At 46.8% G+C, this 24,655-nt stretch overlaps 1 protein-coding gene across 4 annotated transcripts in view; it reads left to right on the top strand.

The window, feature by feature from the left end:
* The first annotated feature begins 2,395 nt into the window (after positions 1-2,395).
* Positions 2,396-24,655, top strand: part of EBF1 (EBF transcription factor 1) — a 282,991-nt gene continuing 260,731 nt past the window's right edge. For all 4 annotated transcript variants that reach the window (XM_064458571.1, XM_064458570.1, XM_064458569.1 and 1 more), the window contains exons 1-6: positions 2,396-3,387; positions 4,754-4,910; positions 5,185-5,248; positions 5,492-5,547; positions 14,708-14,781; positions 21,779-21,847. In XM_064458571.1, coding sequence (XP_064314641.1) covers positions 3,254-3,387; positions 4,754-4,910; positions 5,185-5,248; positions 5,492-5,547; positions 14,708-14,781; positions 21,779-21,847 — 554 coding nt within the window. In that variant the 5' untranslated portion in view covers positions 2,396-3,253. The remainder of the gene's footprint in view (positions 3,388-4,753; positions 4,911-5,184; positions 5,249-5,491; positions 5,548-14,707; positions 14,782-21,778; positions 21,848-24,655) is intronic.

The raw sequence follows: 24,655 nt of genomic DNA, 5'->3' as shown, positions 1-24,655 counted from the left end.
CCTGCTCCCTTTTTTTTTTTTTTCTTCTTCCCTTCCCCAAAGTCCTGACTTTCTCACCCCCTCCTTGTTTCAGCTCTGCTTTTCTTTCACACTCCTCCTGTGGGGGTCGAGCCAGTGTTTAACTCTTTCGTCCTTGCAGCAATTAGTTAGCGGCTTTGAGACTACCCGTAAGCCCCAGGTGGGGCATCTCCCCTGGCCCGCAGCAGGAGCCTCTGGGAGCTTGCCTGTGTGTTGGGCAGAGAGGCGTGTGTGTGTATGAGGAGGGACGTGGTGAACTTGTCACTTTTGTTGTCGTGGCTGGCTGTCCCTGCCCGGTAGAGGTGCCCTCAGACTGCTGCTGGGATGCTGCTCCCTTCAGCATCCAGGAAAAGGCATGGAAACGGTCCCCTGATCCCCTGAACAGATTTGAAGGGCAAAATCTGCCAACTGCTCAGTATATGATTCAAATGCATTATTCCTCCCTGGGCAGATCCCTGCCCTGGGAAAGGAGCAATCAGGGCAGGTGCAAATAGCTTTTAATTGCAAAATGTATCTTACCATGGAGGCATTTAGGCTGGTTATGGTACAAGTGGTACAGCAGCAGCCTGAAGACGACCCCAGGGGCCGAACTACTCCCATGCAATACCCTATGGCATAAATACTCATGTATGGCTGTATGTGTCTGTTCTTGCACATATCCCTGAGATATGACACAGTAGGATTATGTGAAGATTCAGATATCATCTGCAGGGAATGTGGAATCTTGCTCTCTGTAACGGTTCCTATGTGAGAAAGCAGTGTACTTCGGATGCGGACGTTTTGTGCATGGACTTGCCTGGAGCCAAGGATGGGTGCAGTTTCTCAGTGCCAGGGAGGTGCTGGCAGCAGGCTCTGTGCCTGCTTCTTTGACAGAGCTCCCCGGCCCAGGCTTAGCTGTGTGCTCAGACCACTGCTGCACACAAAGTGATGTACAGGTGGTCTTAGAGTTGTGAGACTGCCTTAGGTCGCCTATGGAGGTGTATATGGTGCCTATACCATGTTTTACCTGTGCTACCTGTGCTCAGGCCCTTAGCTGTGCCCCGGGCAGGGTGTTTGCGGGCTCAGCAAGGCCCAGTGGGCTCTGCCGCCCTTAGCAGGGCTCCGCACAGCTCCTGGAAGGGGCCGACAGCAGCCGCCCGCCCCGCTGCTCCCGGGGCAGCACCTTCTGCACCCGAGGGGGGACGGAGGGACACGGGGAGCAACTCAGAGATAACCCAGACATCCCCCAAAGTGGGGTTGGAGGATTCCCCTGCGCGGGGTGCCATCGCCCGGGGGGAGGGCGAGCAGCTCGGTTTGCCGGCGTGCACCGGGTTTTGTTTTATTGTATGTGCAAACGCTGCGCCAGGCTGTGTTTGGGGAGGCATGACCCACGCAGCCGGCACAGCGAGCTCCGTTCCGCGGCAAGAGCCCGCGGGGGAGGCGGTGGGCAGAGCCTGGGGAGCGGCTCGGGAGCGGAGCGGGTGGGGGGGAACGATGGGGGTCGATGCGGGGAGCCCGTGGATCGGTGCGGGGACTGCGCCCGCCCCGCCGCCAGCCCAGCGCTTCCCGGGCTTTCTTATTATTTTCCCTAGAAAAAAAAAATCAGACTTCCTAGAGAAAAAAACAAACCGGACTTTCTCCGTGAAGTGTCCTGTTCGGGAATTGCGTGCTTTTGCCGCAAAGCAGCGCACCGCTGCCCGGGAACGGGGCAGGAACCGGAGAGAGCGGGGGGGGGGTGTTTGGGGGCGGGGGGGTGGTTGTGTATGTGTCAGCGGGGATTTGCATCGGGAAGTTGGCGGGTCCCGGGCCAGGTGCGGCCCCACGCGTGTTGACAGTGGTGTTTGCGCGGGGGATAACCCCAGCTGCGTGCGGCGCCCTCTCCTTCCCGGGCTGGGACGGGGGGCGCTCCCGGCGGGGGGGTGGCCTCGGGGCACCTCCGCCTTTGGGCAGTCGGGGCCGGGGGAAAGACCCGCCGGGGCGGCCCCGGGGGGGAGTGGGGGAGGGCTCGGCCACCCTCGCAATGAAGCGCTGCCGCTTGTCCTCGGGGCTGGGGAGGTCGGTGCGGGGCGGGGGTGTCCGTGCCCCCCCTCCGCTCTCCGCCCGCCGGTACCTGGAGCGGGGCGGCCCCGGCCGGCGCCGCCGCCTCGTTGATGAACAAAGGCGCGATCGCGTTTGTATTAATGCCCCCTCCCCCGGGGGGGGCTTCGGGGCAACTCCCCCCCCCCCCGCGCAGGGCCGGCCGGGGCGTCTGGGCGGGGCTATGCTAACGAGGGGGCGTGGCCTCGCCCCCGCGGCGGCGACTCGCGGGCGGCCATTGGCGGCGACGCGGCGGGGGGGTGTGGGGGAAAGCGGTGACGCGATGCAAATGAAGGGGCGTGGCGGCGGCGGCCCCGCCCCCCGCCCGCCGGGGCTGCGGGGCTCGTGTTCGGCGGCGGGGACAGTCAAAGTGGCTCCCATAGGGAGAGACGGCGAGTCCGCCCCGGCGCTGCGGGAGAGGGAGGGGGCGCGGGCACCGGGAGCCCCAGGGTCTCCCTCCGTCCGTCCGTCCGTCCGTCTGTCCGCGCCGCCGCCGAGGGTGCGCCCCTCTCGCTCCCTTCCCGGCGTGCGCCCGGCTCCGGCAACTCGCTTCCTGCGCGGCTGAAGGAGGGAGGAGAGAGCGCTTCGGCTGGGAGAGGAGAGAAGAAAGAGGGAGAAAAGAAAGAAAGAAAAGAGAGAGGGGAGGAAAGGGGGGAAACTTGCCTTTCTTGTCACTGGAAAATGACACTTGATGTAGCAGAGCCTGCCGCAGCTCCCGTTCGTCCTATTGTTTCTTAAACTGCCATCTGAGGGGTTGTTGTTTTGTTGTTGTTGTTGTTGTGTGGTTTTGGTTTTTTTTTTTTTTTTTTTTTCCTGCTACCATCCGAGGGGTGTCTTCATACAAAAGGGACTTCAAGTACTCCTCCGGCTTGCGAGCGCTGCAACCAGCTCCCAGCACCCCGCCAGCCCCTCCAAGCACCTAAACAAACTGCACACGCAGCAAACAGCAGCAAAAAAACCGGGCTCTGATTGCCTCTGGATTTTTTTTTCTTTTTTAATGTGCGTGCCTGTGTTTGCTTTCTCTGACTTGCTTTGATTCCCGAGATCAGCTGCAGAGACAGAAGAAAACAGAGAAAAAGAGAAAAAGCCCCATATAACAGTCCGCCTGGCGATTTGATCACTTTTTTTTTTTTTTTTTTTTTGAGTAAAGAAGGAAGATTTGCGCTGTTGTTTCTGATTCATGTTTGGGATTCAGGAAAGCATCCAGCGGAGTGGGAGCAGCATGAAGGAAGAGCCCCTCGGCGCGGGGATGAACGCGGTGCGGACGTGGATGCAGGGAGCCGGCGTCCTGGACGCCAGCACGGCCGCTCAGAGGTAGGGAGGCTCCGCGCCCCGCTCCGCGCCCGCTCCGCGCCCCGCTCCGCGTATCGCCTGCAGCGCCGCTCCCCCGGGCAGCGGCTTTTCCCCCCGCACCAACAAAAAGCCGGCTCTGGAGCTCTGCTAACAGTAGTGAGTTTCACGTAGATGTCGCCAGTTAAAATATTTATCCCTCTTGTCCCGTAGGAATTATTTTTTTTAGTTTAGTAATAATAATAATAATAAAGGAAGAGGCGAGTTTCGCCAGGTAGGAATAGGTCGGTTTTAATCTCTCTAGCCCCATATGTTCGCACTGGGGCAGGACTTTTCAAAACTATGTTTGCTGCTGATTTAGCCTTAAGATCTCCAATGACACTTTCCCCCCTCCGATAAGCAGCGAGTTGTGCACTGATGTGTCCAAAATCTATTTCTCCACATCGCTTTCTTATCCTCGTCAGAATCAGCAGCCTCCCTCCTTCTCCTCCGATAAGCCGGGAGTTTTGCAAAGCTTTCTCGAGGAAAAATTTAATTCGAAGCCCCTTTGTAAAACCACTGCCACTTATCTTAGGTTTTTTTTTAAAAGAAATCCCTTCAAACAGGAGATGCGTTTGGCGAAGCTGCGCCCAGCCTCCTGTGCTTTCTTATTTCTCCTTCTGCCTATCCTCTTCCCCGCAAAAAAACCAAAAAACCCCAACTGATGCCGGATTCGCAGCCTGAGCCCTGGAGTCGGCATCAGCTCAGAAGTTTAATGTTGACATCTCCCGGTGTCTCCCACCTCGCCCCGCACCCCTCCCTTTGGAGCCCTCTAAGGAAGGGAAAGTTTCTGCAAGGACAACCCTGAAATATTTCAAGTTGTCTCCTCGGCTGCCGTCGCGGTGTTTACCCACCACTCCGGCGAGGGGAGGAAAGGCTCGCGGGACTGAAACTGAAAGATAAGGCACATGGGCGCTTGGGTGACAGCTTCGAGCCGAGTTTGAGAAGTGGCAGGACCGATGCCGCTCCGCGGGGCAACGCGCCGGCGGGGCTGAGCGTGGCTCCCCCGCCATGCAGGGCCGGCTGCGAGCGGGCACGGCCCCCGGGGAGGGTTGGTGGGTGCCAGAGTCGGGTACCGGGGGGGTTCGGGCTCGCCGCAGGGCAGGATGGGGTCGGCTCTGTGTTGCGCTCCCGGCTCCACGGGGTTTCGACGTGGCCGCGCTTGAGCGCGCCGTTCCCCTGGCCCGGAGGGAAGAGCCCCGGAGCGACTCGGGGGGCGGGGGGGGGATGCTCAGCCCCGGGGGAGCCCCGCCGGGGGAAGGCGCGGGCCCGGGAGCCGGTTGGGGGGGGGGGGGGGGGCGTGAGGCCGTGTCGTCGGGGCTGCCGCTAACTCGCGTCTCTCTGGTCCCAGCGGAGTTGGTCTGGCCCGGGCTCACTTCGAGAAGCAGCCTCCTTCCAACCTGAGGAAGTCCAACTTTTTCCACTTCGTCCTGGCCCTGTACGACCGGCAGGGGCAGCCCGTGGAGATCGAGCGCACTGCCTTCGTGGGCTTCGTGGAGAAGGAGAAGGTGAGTAGCCCGGTGTCCCGCGGGGGCTCGGCCGCCTCCCACGGGCCCTCCCCGCTCTGCTCCACAGGGGACGCGGCACAGGCTCGTCCCGGCAGCCACCGCCGCCTTCCCGGGCGGGAAGGGGGTCTGCCCTGACCCCTCGCTATGCTCGGGGCAGGGGAGGGGACTGAGAGCAGCCCCGGGGGCACCCGGCGTGCAAGTGATGGAGAAGCCTCGTATGATACATATATTTTTTTCTCTTTCCTCCGGCCTCCGGCGTCCTCTTTGACTTCAGGAAGCCAACAGCGAAAAGACCAACAATGGGATCCACTACCGCCTGCAGCTGCTCTACAGCAATGGTAAGGGCTGGGAGCCCCCAGTGTCAGCCCCGTCACCCGCCACCGGCCGCCCTCCCGGCTGGAAAGCCCCCCAGAGCCCGGGGAGCCGCTGCCCCGGCTCCCCTCCTCTCCGCGCATCCCTGCGCCTGGTGCCTGGGCACAGCCCGGCCGCGGCCAGCGCTGCAGGGCCGGGGGGCCCCGGGTGGGAGCCCCCGCACCCTGCCGCCGGCCGGCCCCGCTCCTCACACCTCTGCTTTGTTTCAGGGATCAGGACGGAGCAGGATTTCTACGTCCGACTCATCGACTCCATGACCAAGCAGGTAGGCGCTGCGGGACGCCCGCGGAGGAGGGCGGGTGTGCGTTGCGGGGCGGTGGGGGGGGTGGGGGGAAAGGCGGGTGGCGGCAGCCGTCGGGGCGGCCCCCGGGAGCCCGTCGGGGCGGCCCGCGGAGGCGAAACCCGCCCCCGCCGCCAAGCCGAGCGGCTCTGCCCCGGCAGGGAAGGGGCTGCCGCCTCCCGCTCCGCACCCGCGCTCCCCGCTCCGCACCCGCGCGGCGGCGGGGTTGCGGGGCCGAGCCGTCGGCATTCACCCCGGCGTCGGGGCTGCGCGGAGGGTTCCCGCAGCACCCTGCCCGCCGCCGGCGGGCTTGGGAGCTCCGAAAAATAAGGCGACCCCTCCAGCCGTCCTAGTCCGGGCTTGGGCTCGGTTTTGCCGCTTAATTAATACAAATTAACCCCGGCCTCCCCCAGCCCACCCAACGCCCCCGGCAGAAGCCTCGGCTCGGGCGCGGTGGCCGTGTTTGTCAGCCCTTTCTTCGCGCTGCCGCCGGGTCCTTGGGTTGCAGGAGGAGCGATCGCATCGCGGCACATTTGCATGTCGCGATAGTCCCCCGAACCGCGGCGCGGGAGCGGCCAGCTCGGTGTCGGACTTCGGGGAGGGCTGTAGGGCAGCAGACCTTGTCGGTGGGTTAACCCCGATTTTAAGCTTGCTCTTTAGCTTCCCAAACGGAGTCCTAACGTGCGTGCCTACCTGTAAAAAATAGTCTTCTGTATGAAAACAGTGTTTTTACAAAGGAACCATCTGAACAAGTCGATTCTCCCTTTTTGAAAAATTTTGTTACTCTAGCTTTTTCTTCTGCTCCTGTCAGAATATTTTTCTCTTATAACACGTTTCTTTCAAATAGTTGAGATCGCATTTAAGCCTTTTTATCCTTAAGATATGCTTTTTCCTCTCCTAATCTGTTTTACTTGTTAAAAAAATTCTTAAGTTTTATTTAGGAAAAAGAGTAAGCTTTGTTGTTGTTGTTGTTGTACCGATAGGAAAAGTCAGCCCCTGTATGTTGTCTGTAAGGAAAAAACTCTTGGCTTGTATTTGGGTTTCTTTTCTACAGCAAAACATAAAGCTCTAAGGGCTGAGTTTGTTTTAGGAAACTCTCTTTGATGGTCCCCAAACATCTTTTCCTGCTATTGAAGACTGTCTTTCAACAGAAAAAAAAAATAAAAGAAAAAAGGAACTCGGCTGAATTTTACTAGAGAATCCACTATGCATCTGAACTCTGTTAAACTATACACTTCCAAACAGAGCCCATTCCCTGTAGGAATTAAAACAGCGGCAGCACACCCGTCTCCATAACAAATCTTGGAAAGCATTTGCTGTCATTCCTTGTTTTTCAGCCACAAACTGATTAGTTTGTGTTAAAAGTAACAAAATCTTCCTGATGTATAAATCTTTTCAGTCCTGTTGGAGCTTACGTGTTTCACTGTAGACCGTATGAGAGAGACTATCAACAAATATTATGTTTAAATAGCTTTCCTATCATTACGGAAATGCAAAAGCCTCTCTTCATAATCCTGTTGAAAACAGAGCCCTGAACTCATGTAGAGCAGCAGATTCAAAATAATTTTCTTAACAAAGGCATCTTGCATATGAAGAGTTCATCCTAAGGCACTGTTTGACCTCTTGGTCTCTCATTATTATCAAGTCATCAGAGGGTCTTTGGAGAGAAAGGGGAAAAAAACCCCTGAGATACAGTTTATTTGTAAAACCTACCATGTAGCTTTAAAGCACGTTCACAGTGAAACAAAACAAAACAAAAAAGAAATCTGTCTGATTTCGGCAAGTCTTACAAAAACCAAGTTAGTGAAAATTACAGATTTTTGGGGAAAGTGCAATGGAGTCAAGAAGCAAGGATTTAGAACAAAAGCTCTCTGAACTTAGATTAGAAAACAGGGAGCGAAAGGCTATTTTAGACACAAACATGTTTGCTTATGTATTAATTTCGTGAATATAATTTCTTTAGGCATGACTATAATTGCTTATGAAAAATAGGGCATTGTTATGTCAAAACTGTGGCATGTGCCGCTGTGATTTTTTTCGGGGGCCAGGGGCTAAATTCTCCCTCTTCTTCTTTTTTAATTCCTTCTTTTTTAAAGTGAAATTATTTCAGAATTGTGATCGCTTCCGTTATTGAATGCTTATTAGGAAACGAAGTACAACCCATGACAGAAGCTCACCCAAATGTTGAACGTATCATTTATATTTTACGACAGTGAATTATATAGAAGATTCTCAAGTAACTTTCAAATCATCAAACTGTAATTAAATATTGCAAAGACTGTCTGAAAATTCTTTAATTTTTAATGAAAGTTAAATATATATTGTCAGTCTACTTGAAGGTGTAGTATTTTAATGCATGACGCTCAGAACAAATTGGATAATGAAATGATTACTTTTAAATGAAACTGTTGCAGAAGCGTACATGTTTCAGCTGGCAAGGATCTTCTCAATACTCACAGACACGCACATTCACACACTCGATAATTGTGAATTCCCAGACTGAAATTACAGCTACTCTGAGGTTTCTGGTGGCAAATTAAAAATCCCACAGAAGCAAAACTTGAATGAGTTAGGTTCCTCAGATCATACAGGAAAGTATCTGTGGCTCTGTCCTTATATTAAATATTTATATTTTTTTAATACGGACAAATCAGATTTAAAAGTATTCTCTTTGTCTCACAGTTATAAATTGCAAGGTTTTCTACAGCTGCAGATTATTAAATTAGGTAAGAGAAAATAAAGTCCGTTCTGCAAATCAGACCTAGATTTCCGTATATAGGGTTGCTACTCATAGATTTAACGTAAATGTCCCATTAGCAGCATGCATTATATCAGCAGGTAGACAGGCAGGGCTTTGCTATGCTGGATGCTGTGTGTACGTAACAAATAGTAGGTATTTCTGCTCCTATACAGTTCTTGATCTGAATAGGTCAGGGATTTGTTTGTGTGCCTGTGCCCAACTAAGAAACTGACGGCAAGAGTCCTGTCATAGGTGGAGTGTGGGGATCTACGTGTCCCGGTGCATGCGCGCGCGTGTGTGTTCCCTATCAGCTGTGATGCCGTATGGGAAGCGGGGCGTTACTGAAGTTACCAAGAATTTTGTTGCCGACTACATCCCAGAGCAGATCTGGGGCGCGGGTATGAACTATGCACACATTGCCCCAAAACGCGAGCTTTTGTTGCCCACGTGCTCCTTGGTAGCCTGGGCTGTGGGACTTCTGGATGGGAAACCCAGGCTAGCCTTGAAGTGCATCATTTTGAGTAATATTCAGGATAATGTGCTTGGCCTTTGGTGGTGGCCCCAGAGAAGTGTTGGGTAAGATAAGAATTACATGCCTTGGGGGGGGGGTCTCACTACATTTCCAGAATGTGCCCCCCATTTAAAAATTGTAAATACTACGCACGAATTGTTAATGTTGCAGGGAAGTTCTTTTCAGTTAGGTTAACAACATTCGGCATCAATACTGGCTTAATTAAACTTTCTTTTATGTTATCTTGGCACCTCATTTTATGTTGGGATCGCATTCCTAATGCATTCAAAACCCTGTAGGATCCCAAACTTTATAGCTGTTGCTTTCCGTAAAGCAGCAGCTCCTACCGCAGTAGGTCTGGCTCTAACAATGATGCGTTCTGAAATTGCCTGCAAAATGTGAAATATGTCTGCTCGAATAAAACCAGAGTTTTTAGGCAAGTGTAAGGATTTTAATATATTTAGGGAGAAGAGATGCCTTCTATTTCTCCAGCTGTATTTTCATAAAGTTGAGATATTTCACTATTAGGAAAGATGGAGGAGATAAATCCGAACTACTTGTTCCCCACCCATTTTTCCTTCAGCCGTTCTCATCCATAAGATATAACGGATGCTAATATGGCTCAGGCGTCTTAAAAATCATAAGTTTTGCACGATAGTTATTGTCTATTGCTGAGAGTCCTCATGAGTCAAAACTCCTTCCTTCAGACTTAGACTCTGTTTATATTTTGCTTTTTTTCAGTCCTTTAACTCTGGATGCAAATGGTTTTTCTGTTGACTTCTCTATCATTCTCTGATGTCTGCAGATATTTGATCAGCTCTCTATTCTGTGCATTGCTTGGCCCTTCTCTGGCAGCTACACGCATGGGAAAAAAAAAAATGTTATCAATAAGTTCAGAGGAGCCTCAGCAGACTTGGAGAAATTTCACACAAACATAAAACAAAACCTAACCCCTGTGACGGGGAAAGTTTACGTTGTGCCAGATTTTAGCAGCTTTCTTGTGCCTTTGGTGAGATGTCAGAAGCGCAGGTGATTTTAATTTTCTTGTACAGAGAGGAATGGAGAAGTTTGGAATTTGCATGCATGATCAGGACCTGTGTTTGGGAAAATGTAAACTCATCACAGTGGAAAATGTGTTGTTTGGAGTCTGAGGGTGAAAACAAAGCTGAGGATTTTGGAGAGACTGCCTGAGCCAGATGGCCTGGTGCATTCCCAGTCTGGCAGCCCAACTGCTCCCTCCTGTATAATATACAGCCATTTGTTCTGGGATATTTACGCTAGAGCTGTTTCCATGTGAATGTTTGAAAACCATTAAAAATGAACATATTAGGGGAGATAAATTTATTTAATTTGTGTGAATACATCGATAAGCAGCCTGCGTATCAAAGGCAGAGGGAGACTGGATAAAATAATTAGATGCTACTCAATTGTGCATTGAAAGAGACAGCAAGAACTAACCGTCCTCGCCCCGGGACCCAGTGCTATGCTGCTTGTCTGGCATAAACCTCACTGGGATGAGTCGAGATTTGCTTGGGGAAGGGGTAAAAACTCGGGTAATTAAGGGTTAAGTATTCAAAGCCAAATAAATGTAATTCACAGTATTTTCTGCGTAGATATATAGCGGATACAAGCCTAATCCTCTCTGGGTGAAATTCTGGCCCATCTGAAGTCAATTGCAAAGCTCCTATTGAATTCGGTGGGGCCAGGATTTTATTTTCTCTCTGTGTGTATGGCTGTATACGTCATTACAAATCATTTTAGTTCTGTTATTGAAAAGCCCCTCATTTTAATGAGTTTTTCTTTCTCCTTTATTTCAATAAAGGAGATAGTTTGTTTTGTGAAACAGATGAGGGTTTTGAAAGCGAGTGGATTTAGATGCCTGTTGGTGAATTCTCTCCTTCTCTTACTCTTTTAAAATCAAGGCCATGATATAACTGAATAATATAATGACCATGATCTCATTCCTTCAAGATTGTTTCTCATCCAGTTCAGAACGCAGGATTGCTTGACTGGCAAACTGACACCACGAGACGATTCTGCCTTCAGTTTGTACCAGCATAAATCTGGATTTATTCAGGAATAGCTAAGGACAAAATCTGGCACTATATTTTTTCCAACTTGTTCATCAACTATTTTACTGCTTTATTCTGCCATCTTTACTGGGGAAAAAGTAGATTAAATGAGAACTGTAGTCTTGAATTTTATACTACCCCCTCCTTTTTATTTTATTTTATTTTTTTTTTATGATCTCTTACTGAAAAGTTTAGCTGAATTGTTGGACGCACTTGTCACCTAGAAATGACTGTGATGCACTCAATTTAGTAATTTTTATTTGCTGGCATGCGCTGAATTTCATTTGATTTAACTTTTTATGCAGCTTTATTTAAATGGGAGTGAGGAAGTCTCATATTTTGACACTAATTTTTTGCGGCTGTTTGTGCATTGAGTGATTGTTACTCATTGGGACTTCTTGTAGGAAGGTTACTTGGGTGAGTAATGGCTTACAAAATGGAAGATGAATTTTGTGGGGAAATATTTAAGTTGTTCAGGAGAAGTAAAACTATTTTGAAATGCTTATGAAATAATACAGAGTTAAAACTACATGAAGTAAACAAAAGGAAAAAACCCAAAGTCTATAATTCTGCATTTCCTCTGCTGGTGTTTTGTTGTGCAACTCTGATGGGTATTTGCAGGCTTATTTTTAGCTCTGGTGTGGTCTAAGTTTATACACTGTAACTTTCACTTTATCTCTCATTAATGTGATCCCTATTTGACAAAATCACGATGATGTTAGCCCGACAAGAAATCCTGCTGCAATCACCCAGTTTTAAGCCTGAGCTTAAAAAAAAAAATTTTTAAAATTAAGATATTTTTGTTGAGAGTAGCTTTTCAAATCTTAAAGTTAAGAATCTTCACAACAGTAACACTGTAGACCCTTCCTGTAAAAAAATACTTCTGGCAGCTATAACGATCTGAAACTTTAGCAGTTCCTGTTTCCTTTTTGAAACTAATTGTAGAATTAATGCTTTAGACCAGCGCAGTTTGCAAGACGGTAGAGTATCTGTAATACTCTTGGGCAGCCATTCATGGAAGTAAACAGTTGGTGCTTTACACACCCATTTGCACAAGTAAACTGGGACATAGGAATGGGAGCTGGGGATGAGTTGCTCAGAAATGAACTCAGCAATTCCTCCTGCTTCCTAGGATTTCCTAGGAACTCCTGCAGGAATAGGGTGTGCAGGAGCGGGGAGACAACAAAATGTGCATGGGTACAACGTTGGTAATTAAATGCAAATAAAGTGAAAAGCAAATCCTTAATGTAGAGGAAGGCAGAAGAACGTCATGCACACAAAGAAGGGATCATTGATACTAAACACAACAGACAAGGTGATTATGTACCGCAGTGTTGACTCTGCCCGTTCATTATTGCTATTTAGTTGAGTTATTTAAGCGGGTACCTGGAGGTTAAGTAAGCATAGCAGCAGGAAGGGAAGATGAAGAGAGAGGGGAGAGGGAAAAAAGAAAGTAAATTTTGTGTTCTAGTTTGCCCTTTCTAGTGCTTCCTTGACTTCACTGGCAACAAGATAACCCATACTGGCTAAATTTATTTTAGAATTTGAAAGTCTAAGAAGAATGAGCCAAGTCCAGCAGTCCTCTCCCAGGCACTGTTCCCCCCGTGTCATGCTGTGATGTACAGAGGTGAATGGGGACTTGAGGTGTTTGTCTCCGCTAAAGGCCTTGGGAGTAGATCTGCTCTTTACCCCCCATCATCTGCACTTTCAGAGGCAGATTATTCTTTGATTATGCATTGATTAAGTCCAAAATGTGCCATGAGCTTCCCCCTTGCCTGGCCTGTCCCACTGCCAGGTGGAATCTAATTCGGGGTTTTCTGGAGTCCCTGCAATGTCCCTGATGACCGACCCCATCAGCTGTCAGCCAGTTACTTTGATTCCCTGGTTTTGGCTGGAAGAATCTTCTCCTCATCTTCTGTCTTAATGCACGGAAATGAGGATCTTCTGAATTTGTCCCAACTCCTGATGTAACACATGGATAACTGTAAGGCCATCTTCCAAAGCCTCTGGCAAACCACCTCTAGCTCTCTTGGGTACTGATGTGGAAGTACCTTGAGGTGTGGGCCAGCAACCGAGCAGGGACGTGGGGTCCCAGCTGGGCTCAGGGGTGTTTGCTGGTGTCTGTGCTGCCTGGACTTTGCATGCATCCTGTGATCACTTTCGTGTCCCCTTTATATAAGTGCTGGGTTCACAGGCTTTGTGCCTCACTGGTGGGAATGAGAAGGCAGAAGTCAGGTGAAGCTCCCTACCCACTAGTTGCAATGGCACCGGTGGCCTCTGTTTTATCTTATCAGGAAAAAAAACCCATGGGCTCTCAGGTTTTAGGGGAATGCACATAACAAAACTGAAATTAAAAAATTAAAACTAGCAAAGATATCACAGCCCCATTCCTGATACTATTTATGGAATAATTTAATAATTTTATAATATTAATATTGTGTATTACTCTTAAAATGGTGTTAAAAATCAGCTCATGCTGCTTCAGATTTTTGTGTCCTGAGATTCGTGCCCCTTCTGCAGGTAGAACACCTCTTACCCTTAGTGGGTTATATTTGTAAGGACTGGGAAAGCAGTTCATATGATCTTACTTCATCATATATTACAATAGCTTACTTTTCCTCAATATTTTCCACACTTCCATTTCAAAGTGGTCTCATTCCATAAAACGTATTTCATCCACATAGCATAGTTTTTTTTGTTTTCAGTGTCTATTTTATTGTTAGCTTTAGAGATACCTGTATCAGATATAATTTTATCTGCAGGGTTTGTTCCCCAATTTCTTCTTCTGAAGTCTGTATTTTAGAGGCTGAAAAGGTCACACCACCACACCAAGGGCAGAGATGATGCTCAGAAGTAAGAGCGGTCATCTCACCAAGGCAGGGGCTCTAACCATTGATCCTAGCTCCAGAGTGATACCCTAAAAGATTTAAGAACCTCAGTGCTATCGAAAGATGCTGTTGCAAAAGCAACTCCTTTTCACTCTTGTTTTGCTGCAGGGGGGCTGGCGCCTGGGGCCAGGGGTGGTTAGAAACCGTAACTGTCCTGATCGGATGGAAACCCTGTACTGAGCAGGCTGGGAGGGCTAACCTGGTTTGTGTGTAACACGGATCCCTCACCGTCACGGGTTCTGCTAGTGCGAGGACTGCAAACATAGACGCTTCTTGAAATGCACATACACTGTCTTTCCACAGTTTTAACTTAAAGGATTCTCCCTGTGCTATCTCAGAGTCAGATTTCTCAGGCTGGTTGATCCTCTGTTTGTTTTGGTATCCTCTGCTCTGGTAGGGCCTGCCTCTGACTTATTTATATCCCTGTAAGTTGCTGTCCGGAAAGTGGTGGATCACGAGGTTTGAGGGGAGAATCAGGCCCAAGCGCTTTCTCAGGAGCTACGAGGAAAATGCCTGGGCTGTGCAGCTTTTGTAATTAAAAATACATGAGCTCTCTCTTTTCTTTTTTTTTTTTTTTTTTAAATGAATAGGACCCAAAGTATGCCAAACCTTGCTGGCTTTTTTTGTTTCTTTTTTTTTTTTAATTTTAATGCTATTAGGTTTATATTTTATTCTGAATTGAAAAGAAAATTGTGGTTGTCTTGACTACTAAAAAAACCCATCCTACACACCACTTGAGAGATGTGCAACGGAGAGGAGGGAATTTAGCTGTACTCAGCTTGTGTTGTTTTCCAGCTGCAAGTCTTGGAGCAGGTTCGGTGGAGATGTGGTCTCTTTAGCCTTCCACCCTGGCTGCGCCTTTGGTTACTGCGATGCATTTTTATTTTCTCCAAACTCAACTTGATGCGCAGCTAAAAATGTGTTTTGTTTCTAGGCGATAGTATATGAAGGCCAAGACAAGAACCCAGAAATGTGCCGAGTTCTGCTCACGCATGAAATAATGTGCAGGTAAGAAATACCCTGCTTCCAGTTAATTAGCGATAAGAAGATTAATCTGTCTCTTAAAATCTAGGTTGAACCAGCAGCTATTTTCGGACTTAAAATTTATCTTTCTTGCATTAAACAATCCCAAAATAACACAGTTCGGTGTGTGTAATTAGCAGCAAGGTCTCAGTCGTCACACTAGTTTTCAATTATTTATAAAGAGTTATTCTTAACAGAACGCTACTGGTTTTCATTTAGACACCGTAGCCCACAAAAGGTCTCCTCACCAAAATTAACAGTCAATTATAGTCTTCTAGCAATAAACATCTCTGTCCCCAACTCCCAACAAAACCTCCTCAGTAAGATGACAAAATAGTAATGTTTGTTTTATTTTTTTCTGGGTATGCATTAAGGCTTGAAGTCAGGAGGCCTTTTTGTCCCGGTTGCTGCTCACACAAGGTCCCCACTCGGCTGGAGTGGAGCAGGCAACATTCCTCCATGCAAAAGATGTCTTGTTGATTTTCATTAAACTTTCCCATGCATATCTGGCTCAGCCCTGTGCTCTCTTCCCCTGAACATGCCTGCCTGGGGTTGGTCACTGGTCACTTAAATTTGGGACAGTCAAATATCTTCTCTCCTGAATGCGGTACTTCTGCAATGGGCAGCTGCTTCCTTCTCTTTTCTGGCTGATTGAAATAGGTGAAGCCTCTTCCATTTCCTTTTTACCACAGAGAAGGCAGCATCTTCCCACAGACCCCTCCAACACCTAGAAGAGCTTGACCTTGCAGTCTCATTAAAGTCAGTGGGTGTTTTTCGCATGTCTGAAAAAATAATTTGTTACATGTTATTCGATGGCAGAAAATAATTCCCTGGTGGAAGACGAGGCGTTCTTGCATAAGCTTATTGTTACAATCAGTAGTTTTAAGACTGTAAAAATGCCATTGCATGCGTTGTAACTTTTACAAAACATATTTACTAAAAAGGAGTAACTTGAGGGTAAAAACTAGTACCCACTTCTAAAAGAATGAACTTGTTTGAGGGTTTCCTGGTGGGGGAGAGTCTTAGACAAGATATTCAGATGGAAACTTCTCTGTTAGTTGATATTTAAATTTTTTTTTTTCGTTCTTGGTGATCGGCATGTTTTGTCCTCCATGGCAGCTCCTCCCTGATAAAACCTGCTGGAGAGCAAAGAAGGAGCTGCTTTCCTTGCTTTGCCAGCCCGGCTGAAATCCTGCGTAGCCCCCGCAATTCTTCCTTGCAGCATTTGGGGATTTTAGTTTCCAAGTTGTATTTTTCTAGGCTGCTTCATTCAGTAGGCTTGGCTTCTTCCAGGAAACTAAAGATTACCCATTACAGCCCGAGAATGATCACAGCAGACAGGTATCTCCAAGAGGCGCCTGACCTGCTGCTGCTGGGAGCTGCAGCACTGCTTTGCTGAGGACTCCCAGCCAGTTCTCCCTTTCCAAATGGAAACCCAGTCGTGCTGACAAGTCATAATTGCCCTAAAATTCATTGGCCCAATTAGCACCACTTTCACAGCAGATACCTAGCTAGGAACAATTCATGGAAATATTAAAGGAGGCCCCTGACCTGATAAGGCTGAAGTGCGTGCTTTGCTTTTCTCCTGTAATAGACCAGTAAAACAGTGGGACTGTTCACGTGAGTAAAATTAAGCACATGCTCAAGTGCCTGCAGCGTCCGGGTCTGAATCTGCTCTTAGTTCTGGGTGATGTGCCCTCCTGATTCTTGAACAGCAAGGTTTTGAGGTAGGAATTACATCTGCCTGCCACACACTAAGCCATCCGTGCGAGTGTATGTGTCACCTACTTTAACGCATTAATTTTCTTACGAATACTTTAGAAACATAAGAGGAAGAAGTAAATCAAAACTTTATATAGAGGGCTGAGTTTTAACCAGAAGACCAAATACCTGCATCAAAGATTTACAGCTGCTCAATATACTTTGACTGAGACAAAATTATTTCCGTTCTGGGGATGTGGGAAGATGTGCAGTCATTCCCTTTATTAAAGCACTCTACACTTTCTTTGTGCTTAAAATTCACGGGATCAGGAGCTTTATTCTTCTCCTATTTGTCTACTGCTAGTCCTTGCGTTGTATTTAATAAACATAAGGTGGAGGGGTAGTAAAAAAAAAAAAATATCTGACCATAGTAGGCAAATGTTGTGTGCCTGGCGGGTGGGGGAGACATATTCAAATTTCTTACAGCTCATATTAGATATTACCTATTTCCTTTTCTGCCTATACATGTGTAAGAGGGTGCTGTTTGTTTACCAGGCCGCTTGACCCTATTGCACAAATCTGTCATCTATTGTGCTGCTAACGCTCTTTTAAATTGCAAATCTGATACTCTTTAGGGGTCTAGAAGGGGGAAAAAAATATCTCTCCACACCATTCTGTTTCTCTTGATTTCTTGCCTGTTGTAAGTGGAAGTTGGGATGTGCTGAATTTGCACCAGGGGTGCAAATGCAGCCTCAATTATAAGCATAAAATTAGAGTCTGTTCCCCATTAATCAGCCCAGCTAATTGCTATGCACTACCATTAGCCATATGGTGTGAAAGACAGCTTGCTCTCCCTAAGATGAAATTTCTTCATTTCAGACATGAAATAGTGAGGGCTCTGTATTTTAAAATAGCTTGTTTTAGATATTTAATTTCTAAACAACTTTCAGCAGTGCTTTCTATCAAGGCTAACTGCACAATAAAACTTTGCATTTATGTGACAAAGCTGGGTATTTATAGTATACTACAACTATGGCACGGCTAAGACAAAGAATTCAAATGTATAGGAGAGTCCTGGTTGTGGTAGGAAAGTGGGGCTGAGGTTTGCTTCAGGTGGCTGTTTATTTCAAAGTATTCCATTGTGTTTTGTCATATATAAAAATCTACACGGTTAGCGAAATTGTTAATAGCTGGGGAGAATTCACAGCCTCAGTGGAATTTATTAGTATTGTAGGCAGCATGGGGAGGGACATCTATAGTTAATATTGCCTCAACAATTTCCATTATGAAACCTTCAGTGGCTTACAGCTTTGCCAAACTTAAACTGTTCTGGCTGAAATGTCCTTTGCAGGGTGTCAGCCTCAGGCTGACTTTCTTTGGAAAGTTTCAGCTAAAATGGTTCAGTGATTTCTGAGAATGAGGTTGGAGTAAAATATGGGTTTTGTCTGTGTAAAATAAAATCTTACAGCTGTTTTGGTGAGAAGATCCCGTACCTCCACGCTTCGGGGCGAGGAGCCTGTTTGCGGCAGGGCTTGCCCTGATCGCATCGTCTGTGGGATGAAACCCACCTCGCTGGGAGCTTCTGCAAAATCTCCCACACGGACTCGCTAACGACTTGTTAGAGCCTGGCAGCTAAACGATCGGAAAGTCGCATTTGTGCTGGCTGTGTGCCATCGCCCCGTAATTTCTCATTGTTCATTGTCCCTACAGAAAGCCCAAGCACGCAGACACACAAAACAGGGCTCCTCTCGTGAGCGATGCTCCTGGCTGCCACACCGGGGTGGGGACGGGGAGATTTGGGAGTGCCAGACATTGAGGCGAGGAGGCCATCTCCTGCATGCCCGCATCGGGGCCAGGCAGTGCGGGATAGAGATGCTCCAGCACAGGGAAGGGAAGAGGAGGAGGAAGATATGCAGGAGGGCAGCAGGTCCCCAGAGGGTTGGGGTGAGGACAAAGGCAGCAATAAAAGCTGGGAGTGGTGGTGGCCAGAGGACGGGGAGGCCTGTGAAGGGGCAGGATGGGGATGGCGTGGGGCTTGGGCACGAGCCCTGGAGATGGTTAGGATGGCAATAGGAGGGGGGGAAACCTGGGATAGGCAGAGATGGGGTGCAGGAACTGGAGGTGGTTGTAATGGCAAGAGACTCATTACTATCAAGGACTACTTGTTTTAAAAACAAACAACACCCCAAACAAAGCAATTTTTGCAGGCTTTTTCTGTGGGCCAGCATGACGCTGTGCCTGAGCCATGGGTCCTTACCCCACTTGGGAATGGGCATCATGCAGGGACAGTGAGGACAAGTCCTTGCCCTCCTGGCTGCAAGGAGCCGTCACTCAGCGCCTCTCCCTGGGCTTTTTTAGAGCCTCACTGGGAGCTGGAAGGTTTCTGGGTGACTCTGAGAATATTTAGGAACTTTTTTGCAAGTGTTAAGTAGCTACTAAAAGCCAAAGCTTTCGAGGTAAGTTGAATTAAAAGCACTTCTCATGCCAGGCAACCAGGTCTCAAACTCAGGGTTTGCATGATGTTTTAATTCTCTGCATAGAAAAACTAGGGTAGATGAAGCCTTGGATTCTTGTATCGGGGGGAAAAAGGCAAGCTAAGGTTTAAAAAATAATTATCTAGAACATGATAACATTTGGGGCCTCCTTTCATGCCACAGAGCCACCAGAGAGTGGGACGTGAGAGCCATGCACCTCTTCCACATCACCCTCAAATTGCGGTGCAAGGGGTTGAGGACTCTTACTATTACTTGGGATTATTGGGGTCCACTCTTGGGAAGCCTTATCCAAACGAGGTGGCCACCCGATGAGCCAAAGTAGTGTTTCCCCCGCTCTTGAAGCTGGGTTGTCCCCATCGGCTAGTGCCTGATTCCATCCTGCTCACAGCAGGAGGCGAGACTGGGGCGTCCCCATCTCTGGGCCCCTGCGGCTGCCTCTCCCGCTGGGTTAGCACCCGGGGAAGGTGCCGGCCTCCAGGCCTGGTGGTGCGTGGATGGTCGTATCTGCCCATCTCAGGCTGGGAGCCTGGGAACCTTTGCTTGCCTGAGTAAGTGTGGCAATTTCTGTCCCTCCAGTCTGCTGTGAGAATGTCAGGACTAGCCCTGATTTGCTTCAGTCACAAGAACTGCATTGTCTTAACTTGTGCCAACTCTGTTTCTAATTACATTTTAATCATTTAAAAATGATTAGCAGTTTTTATTGCCTTGTTTGTGGGTAAATTTTCTCACCCCACACATGCTAGCTGCACTCCAATGACAAGTCCTTTTATAGGCAAAAAAAGCCCCGTGAACATCCACATGACTATTTACCTACAGCATATTTTATTCCTTCCTAAATTTTAATACTTTCTGGGTGCCAAGGCTCTTACATTTTTTGGTAAATCAGTTGTGGTATTGTGCTGTAAAATTAAGCAGTTTTTTTTGGCAATCTCAAACAATGTAACTTCCACCAAAATGAAGATACCACACATGTGTTAACTGCGAAAAGTTTTAGCCCTGAATAGTTGCCTTGAAGCTTTTTGCGGTGAAAAGAATTATGTATTTTCCTCTCTTTGAAAACAAAAAAATTTTTTTTTGAAACCATGTTTAAACAGGCTGTTTTTGCAAAAGGCCCCCTTTTTTGTTATCTTTAGTGTGGTTAGTTGCTTTATTGCTAATCTTGGTGGGTAACTGTATATTATTCACTCTATTGTTCAGCAACACAAGAGAACCTTTGTCATACTCGCAACAGGGTTATTTATATAGCGTGGTACTTCTGAGGGCTTCTTCCTGCCCTGATGTTCTTCCACCTTCTGGGAAAAAGAAAATAGTTCATCTGAGTGGGAGTACTAGCAGTGGTTGTTCCTGCCAGCTGCCCAAAGCTGGCTGCTGAAATAAAGGTGATGCGCAGGTCGCTGGGATGCCATTTGGAACAAGGCTGGTGGTTTCCAGAGATTGGGTTGCATGTGGTTGAGGTTTACCAGACAGTTTATTGAATGGAGAGATGTGCTCAGGTCTGGCCAGGGAGAGCAAACGGGGTGGTCCTCACTGCCTGTCACTTGGTGCCACCATGGGATGGGGTCGCCGCAGCCCCCACCCCACAGGAGCTGCCCAGACTTCATCCAGCAGGTCCCTGGGGAACAAGGAGGGCTTGGGAAGACCAGGAGCTTCTTGATGTGTTTTTGGTGTGTGTGTGTTTGTTTGTTTTTTTATTGCTTGGAGCCTTGACTTCAGTGGGGAATTTTCTGCTAAGGGATGTCACCAAATAGGAGCTTTCCTTGCTAGATGGGTGTTTCCTTCCTGGGGTGAGAGGGTAGGTGAAAGCCTGAGGCTTTGCTCACCTACATAGTTGTGACTCGGTCTTGTGGGTTTAGATGTGCTGCTGGGGAGAGCAGGGCTCCTGCGGGCAGCCCCCACAGCACTTGGCCACAGCTCTAGATGCACTAGGAGGGATTCCCACCCTGAGCAGAAATGTGTATATTGCCTGTGAGCTTACCTGCAATATATTTGTGGCTCCTAATGGACAATAACCCCGACAAGGAATCATCACAAACAACAATTTAACTTCTCTTAGGAAACAACGAGCCACCTTAGTTCAAAAGAATCCCAGCCTCGAGGTCAGCGATGGAGCAGTGCTTTGGGAGACGGAGCTTATATTTCACATGCCTGCTTTGTATCTGACCTGACGCAGGGCACCAGCCGCTGGAGCTGTGCTCTCCATGGCATTAGTGATCATTAACATGCTCAGAAAACTTGGGGAAACAGGCACGCTCAAGCATAAAAAAGCCGCTGCTGATGGCGCTTGCATTTTGGTTCCCCATTAACAGCAGTGTTTCTCAGAGGGAGAATAATTGTGCTTTTGGTTTTCGGGGGGAGTTTCCTGATAGCTGAGAATTCAGCTCTATGTAGAAGCAGGACGTGGATGCGTAACGTAAGCGTTAAGCAAATGTAAAAACCAGGCTCAGCGGGGAAAAAGCTGCCTTATTTTTTGTGTGAACATATGTGGGACAACTGTTAAACCCTATGGAAAACAAGGCTACAAATAGGCAGGTCTCCCTGTTTCGGGTGATCCTTGAATTATTATTTGTGAAAGGGGCAAAACCCCTCTCTTTTTATATTTTCCGTTGCTAACCAGCTGTGCAAGAAGTTAAACATAGTAATTAACCCATATGTGACCCACTACATTTGACTGATTTCCAGGCAGGGACGGAGCGGTAACTCTAGCTGGCAATTTGAACCTACCATGTTCGTAATGATGATTTTACAGTGTAATGGTCGCACTAAATCCTTTCACTTTTGCTCTGTAGCCGCTGTTGTGACAAGAAAAGCTGTGGCAACAGAAATGAGACTCCATCAGATCCAGTGATAATTGACAGGTAAGGACTGCTATTGTTTCCTTCCTTTTTTTTTTCTCTCCCTCTCCTCATTATAATGAAACACCTGCCCTGTGTTGCTAATGGGGAAGAATTAGGAGTATATACGGATGAAATTTTGTTTTTGATACCGAATTAGCTGTGCTTTGCAATTGCGATTGCCGTGTAAGGGCCATATGGAGGATAACGGAGTGACCTGCTCTTGGGAGGGTTCTGCTTCTTGTAGCGGATTCAAGTGCATAAAGAGGAGATTTTTCTTTCTGACTTTCTGTGGCTCAATTCACATGCTGTGCCAGGGAAGCTTCAGGAATAAAATAATAATAGTTTGTGATTTATGAAATGTGGTTGGGTGCTTATAAATATTTAACTTTTATTTGAAAAATGTCTGAATCATTATCACTTTTAGCTACAGTAGTTCTGTTGGATGCAATCCATCTACATTTTAAGGTTTTTATTTATGCATAAAAACAGTTAGAAAAAAGATCTGCAAAGTAAGGGTTTTTCTCATGTTATTTTCTTTGGTTGGAATACTATTTTGACTGTATTGTCAGTTGATTAATTCATTTTTGCCTGTCTTAATTATTGTGTTTTTAAACAGATCCATATTGCTAATCTGACATCACCGAGTAAATCACTGTAGTACAATGCATCTATTTTAGTTTCTCTGAGCCACGTGTAGTTTCTGTGCTTGCAAATTATGCAAAATGGTAGCCAAATAGTCATTTCTACATTTTAATTGTCCAAACTCATTGTACAAAGCTGTGTGTGATAACCAGGTTATTATGCAGCATTACTCTAGAAGAGTTAAATGCCATGAAGTACTGAAAGTGTCTGTCATCAGCTGGGGAAAGCAATACCCTTGCACTAATCTGTGAATAGAGGGACCCTGAAGGGAAACTACCCATACATATAGGGGCGAGAGCATAGAATAGAGTGCTGCTCCGTGCATTACTGTCTGAGTTAACGTCTGCTATATTAAGTTTAAAGCATCTTCAGTGCCAGTGCGTCCGTTTTATGAAAGAAGGTGAAGAGGGTTTGATGTGTTGGATGCCACACGCAGAGAGTGGTCCAGGGATATGGCAGAGCCTTGCTTGGCATTGTCCTCACCCAGACTCCCAGATTTACAGTTCTTGTTTGAATTTGGTAAGAAAGTGCATACATTGGAAGCTTAAAGCAGATGTTTTGATTAGCTATAATAAGTAATCCTGAGAACGTTTAAATCTCAGAAGATATCTCTATCTATTTTAACGAGGCATATTTTCAACTTCTGTGATCATCAGGTAGTACCAGGGAAAGTGGGGGGAAAAAGCCCACACAATGAAATCTGTATAGAGGTGTGTTTTATAAGCATGCTGCAGAGTTGAACACTATAAACATGGTGTTAGAGTGGCATTTTGAGCAACATGAAAGCTACAAAATTCACATGAATTTTTCATTGTACTGGAAAGTGAGATGTTAAGATGCTAATGGCGGGTTTACAGAAATATTTTGTTTATCTATCTAGTATGCAAAACTGCTAGTTGCAAATCATTTTAAATTATGAAAGCCAGAGATGCTGTCTGTTACATGCTTCCTGCAAAATAAGGAAAACAGTTATGTGGAAAAAAACCAGATTTAGCTTCGTAGCAGTGATCAATTTATCAGTCTTTACGTAAATCGATGCAAAAGGTACCAATTCTGAAGGTTATTTTTAAAATGCAAGCTAAACATAATTTAAAGATGATGATTCAAACCCTACCTCACCACCCGTACTGAATCACGCTTGGCTTGTGAATGGGTTAAGCTTTTAAGTTCTTCACTTGGTTTTAAATTGTGACTTTGATACAGAAGGTTGATATGACTGTGGTTTGAATAACATTTGATTTTGACCTGTTCCTGTGGGTTGCAATGGCATAAGAAATTTGACTCAGCAGTACTGTAATTAGCCCTCCCCGTGTTTTTGAAACAGGATTGTGTTACCTGGATTGCATTAGTGTGGCTTCTATTGTTGCCGCTTCGCATCTGTCCCAGTAGGGTACTTAAAACCTTTTCTTGGCTGGGGCTAGTTCAAACAATTTAGGCCAAATAAGTATGTGCTTTATACAGTCAGTGGCTTCAGTGATGTTTCTTGTGACATTTATCCTACTCTTTTTTTTTTTTTTTCCCCCTTTTGGTTTGGAAAGGATGAAATGATCTATATGGAGCTTTTTTACCTTAAACCGAGTCCTTTAAAATTGTTCTAACATTAAAATGCCTGCACAGTCAGAACATGTGTTTAGTTGTACTCTATTGTCACTTCTCCATGCATGCAATTTTTAACTATTATGTCAATTGATATGCAAAACCATATTTAGCTATTTTTATTTGCATGTGAGCTTACAGAATTCATTTACCATTTGGGCTAAAGCACTCCCACATGCCTTACGCTCTGATAAAGTCTTGACTGTGGATTTAATCTAACTCTTGCATCAAATCCTGCGAATCCACAGACTCTGACCTAACATAGAATTTAACGTAGAATCTATCCATGGGATTTCTGACATATGTACTTACATGGAAATGCTATCCTCTTCTTACACGCTGGAATACTATTTTGGATTGGTTAATTCTCTTTGATGAGGCTAGAGAAACTTGGGATCGAGAGAGCTCCGTCTTTGTGGTGGTTTAGTGAACTTGGCGAAGAGGCTGTTTGGCAACTTCAAAGTTACATGTGTTGTGTTCTCTTTCAAACCCTAGATATACATGAAAAGTAAATCATATATTTTTATTTAATCAAAATGTGGGATTTAAAAAAGTCTGTAGTTGCGTTTGAAACAGGATACAACTTTATCC

This window comes from Phalacrocorax carbo, chromosome 8 (genome assembly GCF_963921805.1).
Source record: "Phalacrocorax carbo chromosome 8, bPhaCar2.1, whole genome shotgun sequence".
NCBI lineage: Eukaryota > Metazoa > Chordata > Aves > Suliformes > Phalacrocoracidae > Phalacrocorax > Phalacrocorax carbo.
The sequence above is the reverse complement of the archived record's forward strand: the minus strand, read 5'-3'. Positions and strand labels throughout refer to the sequence as shown.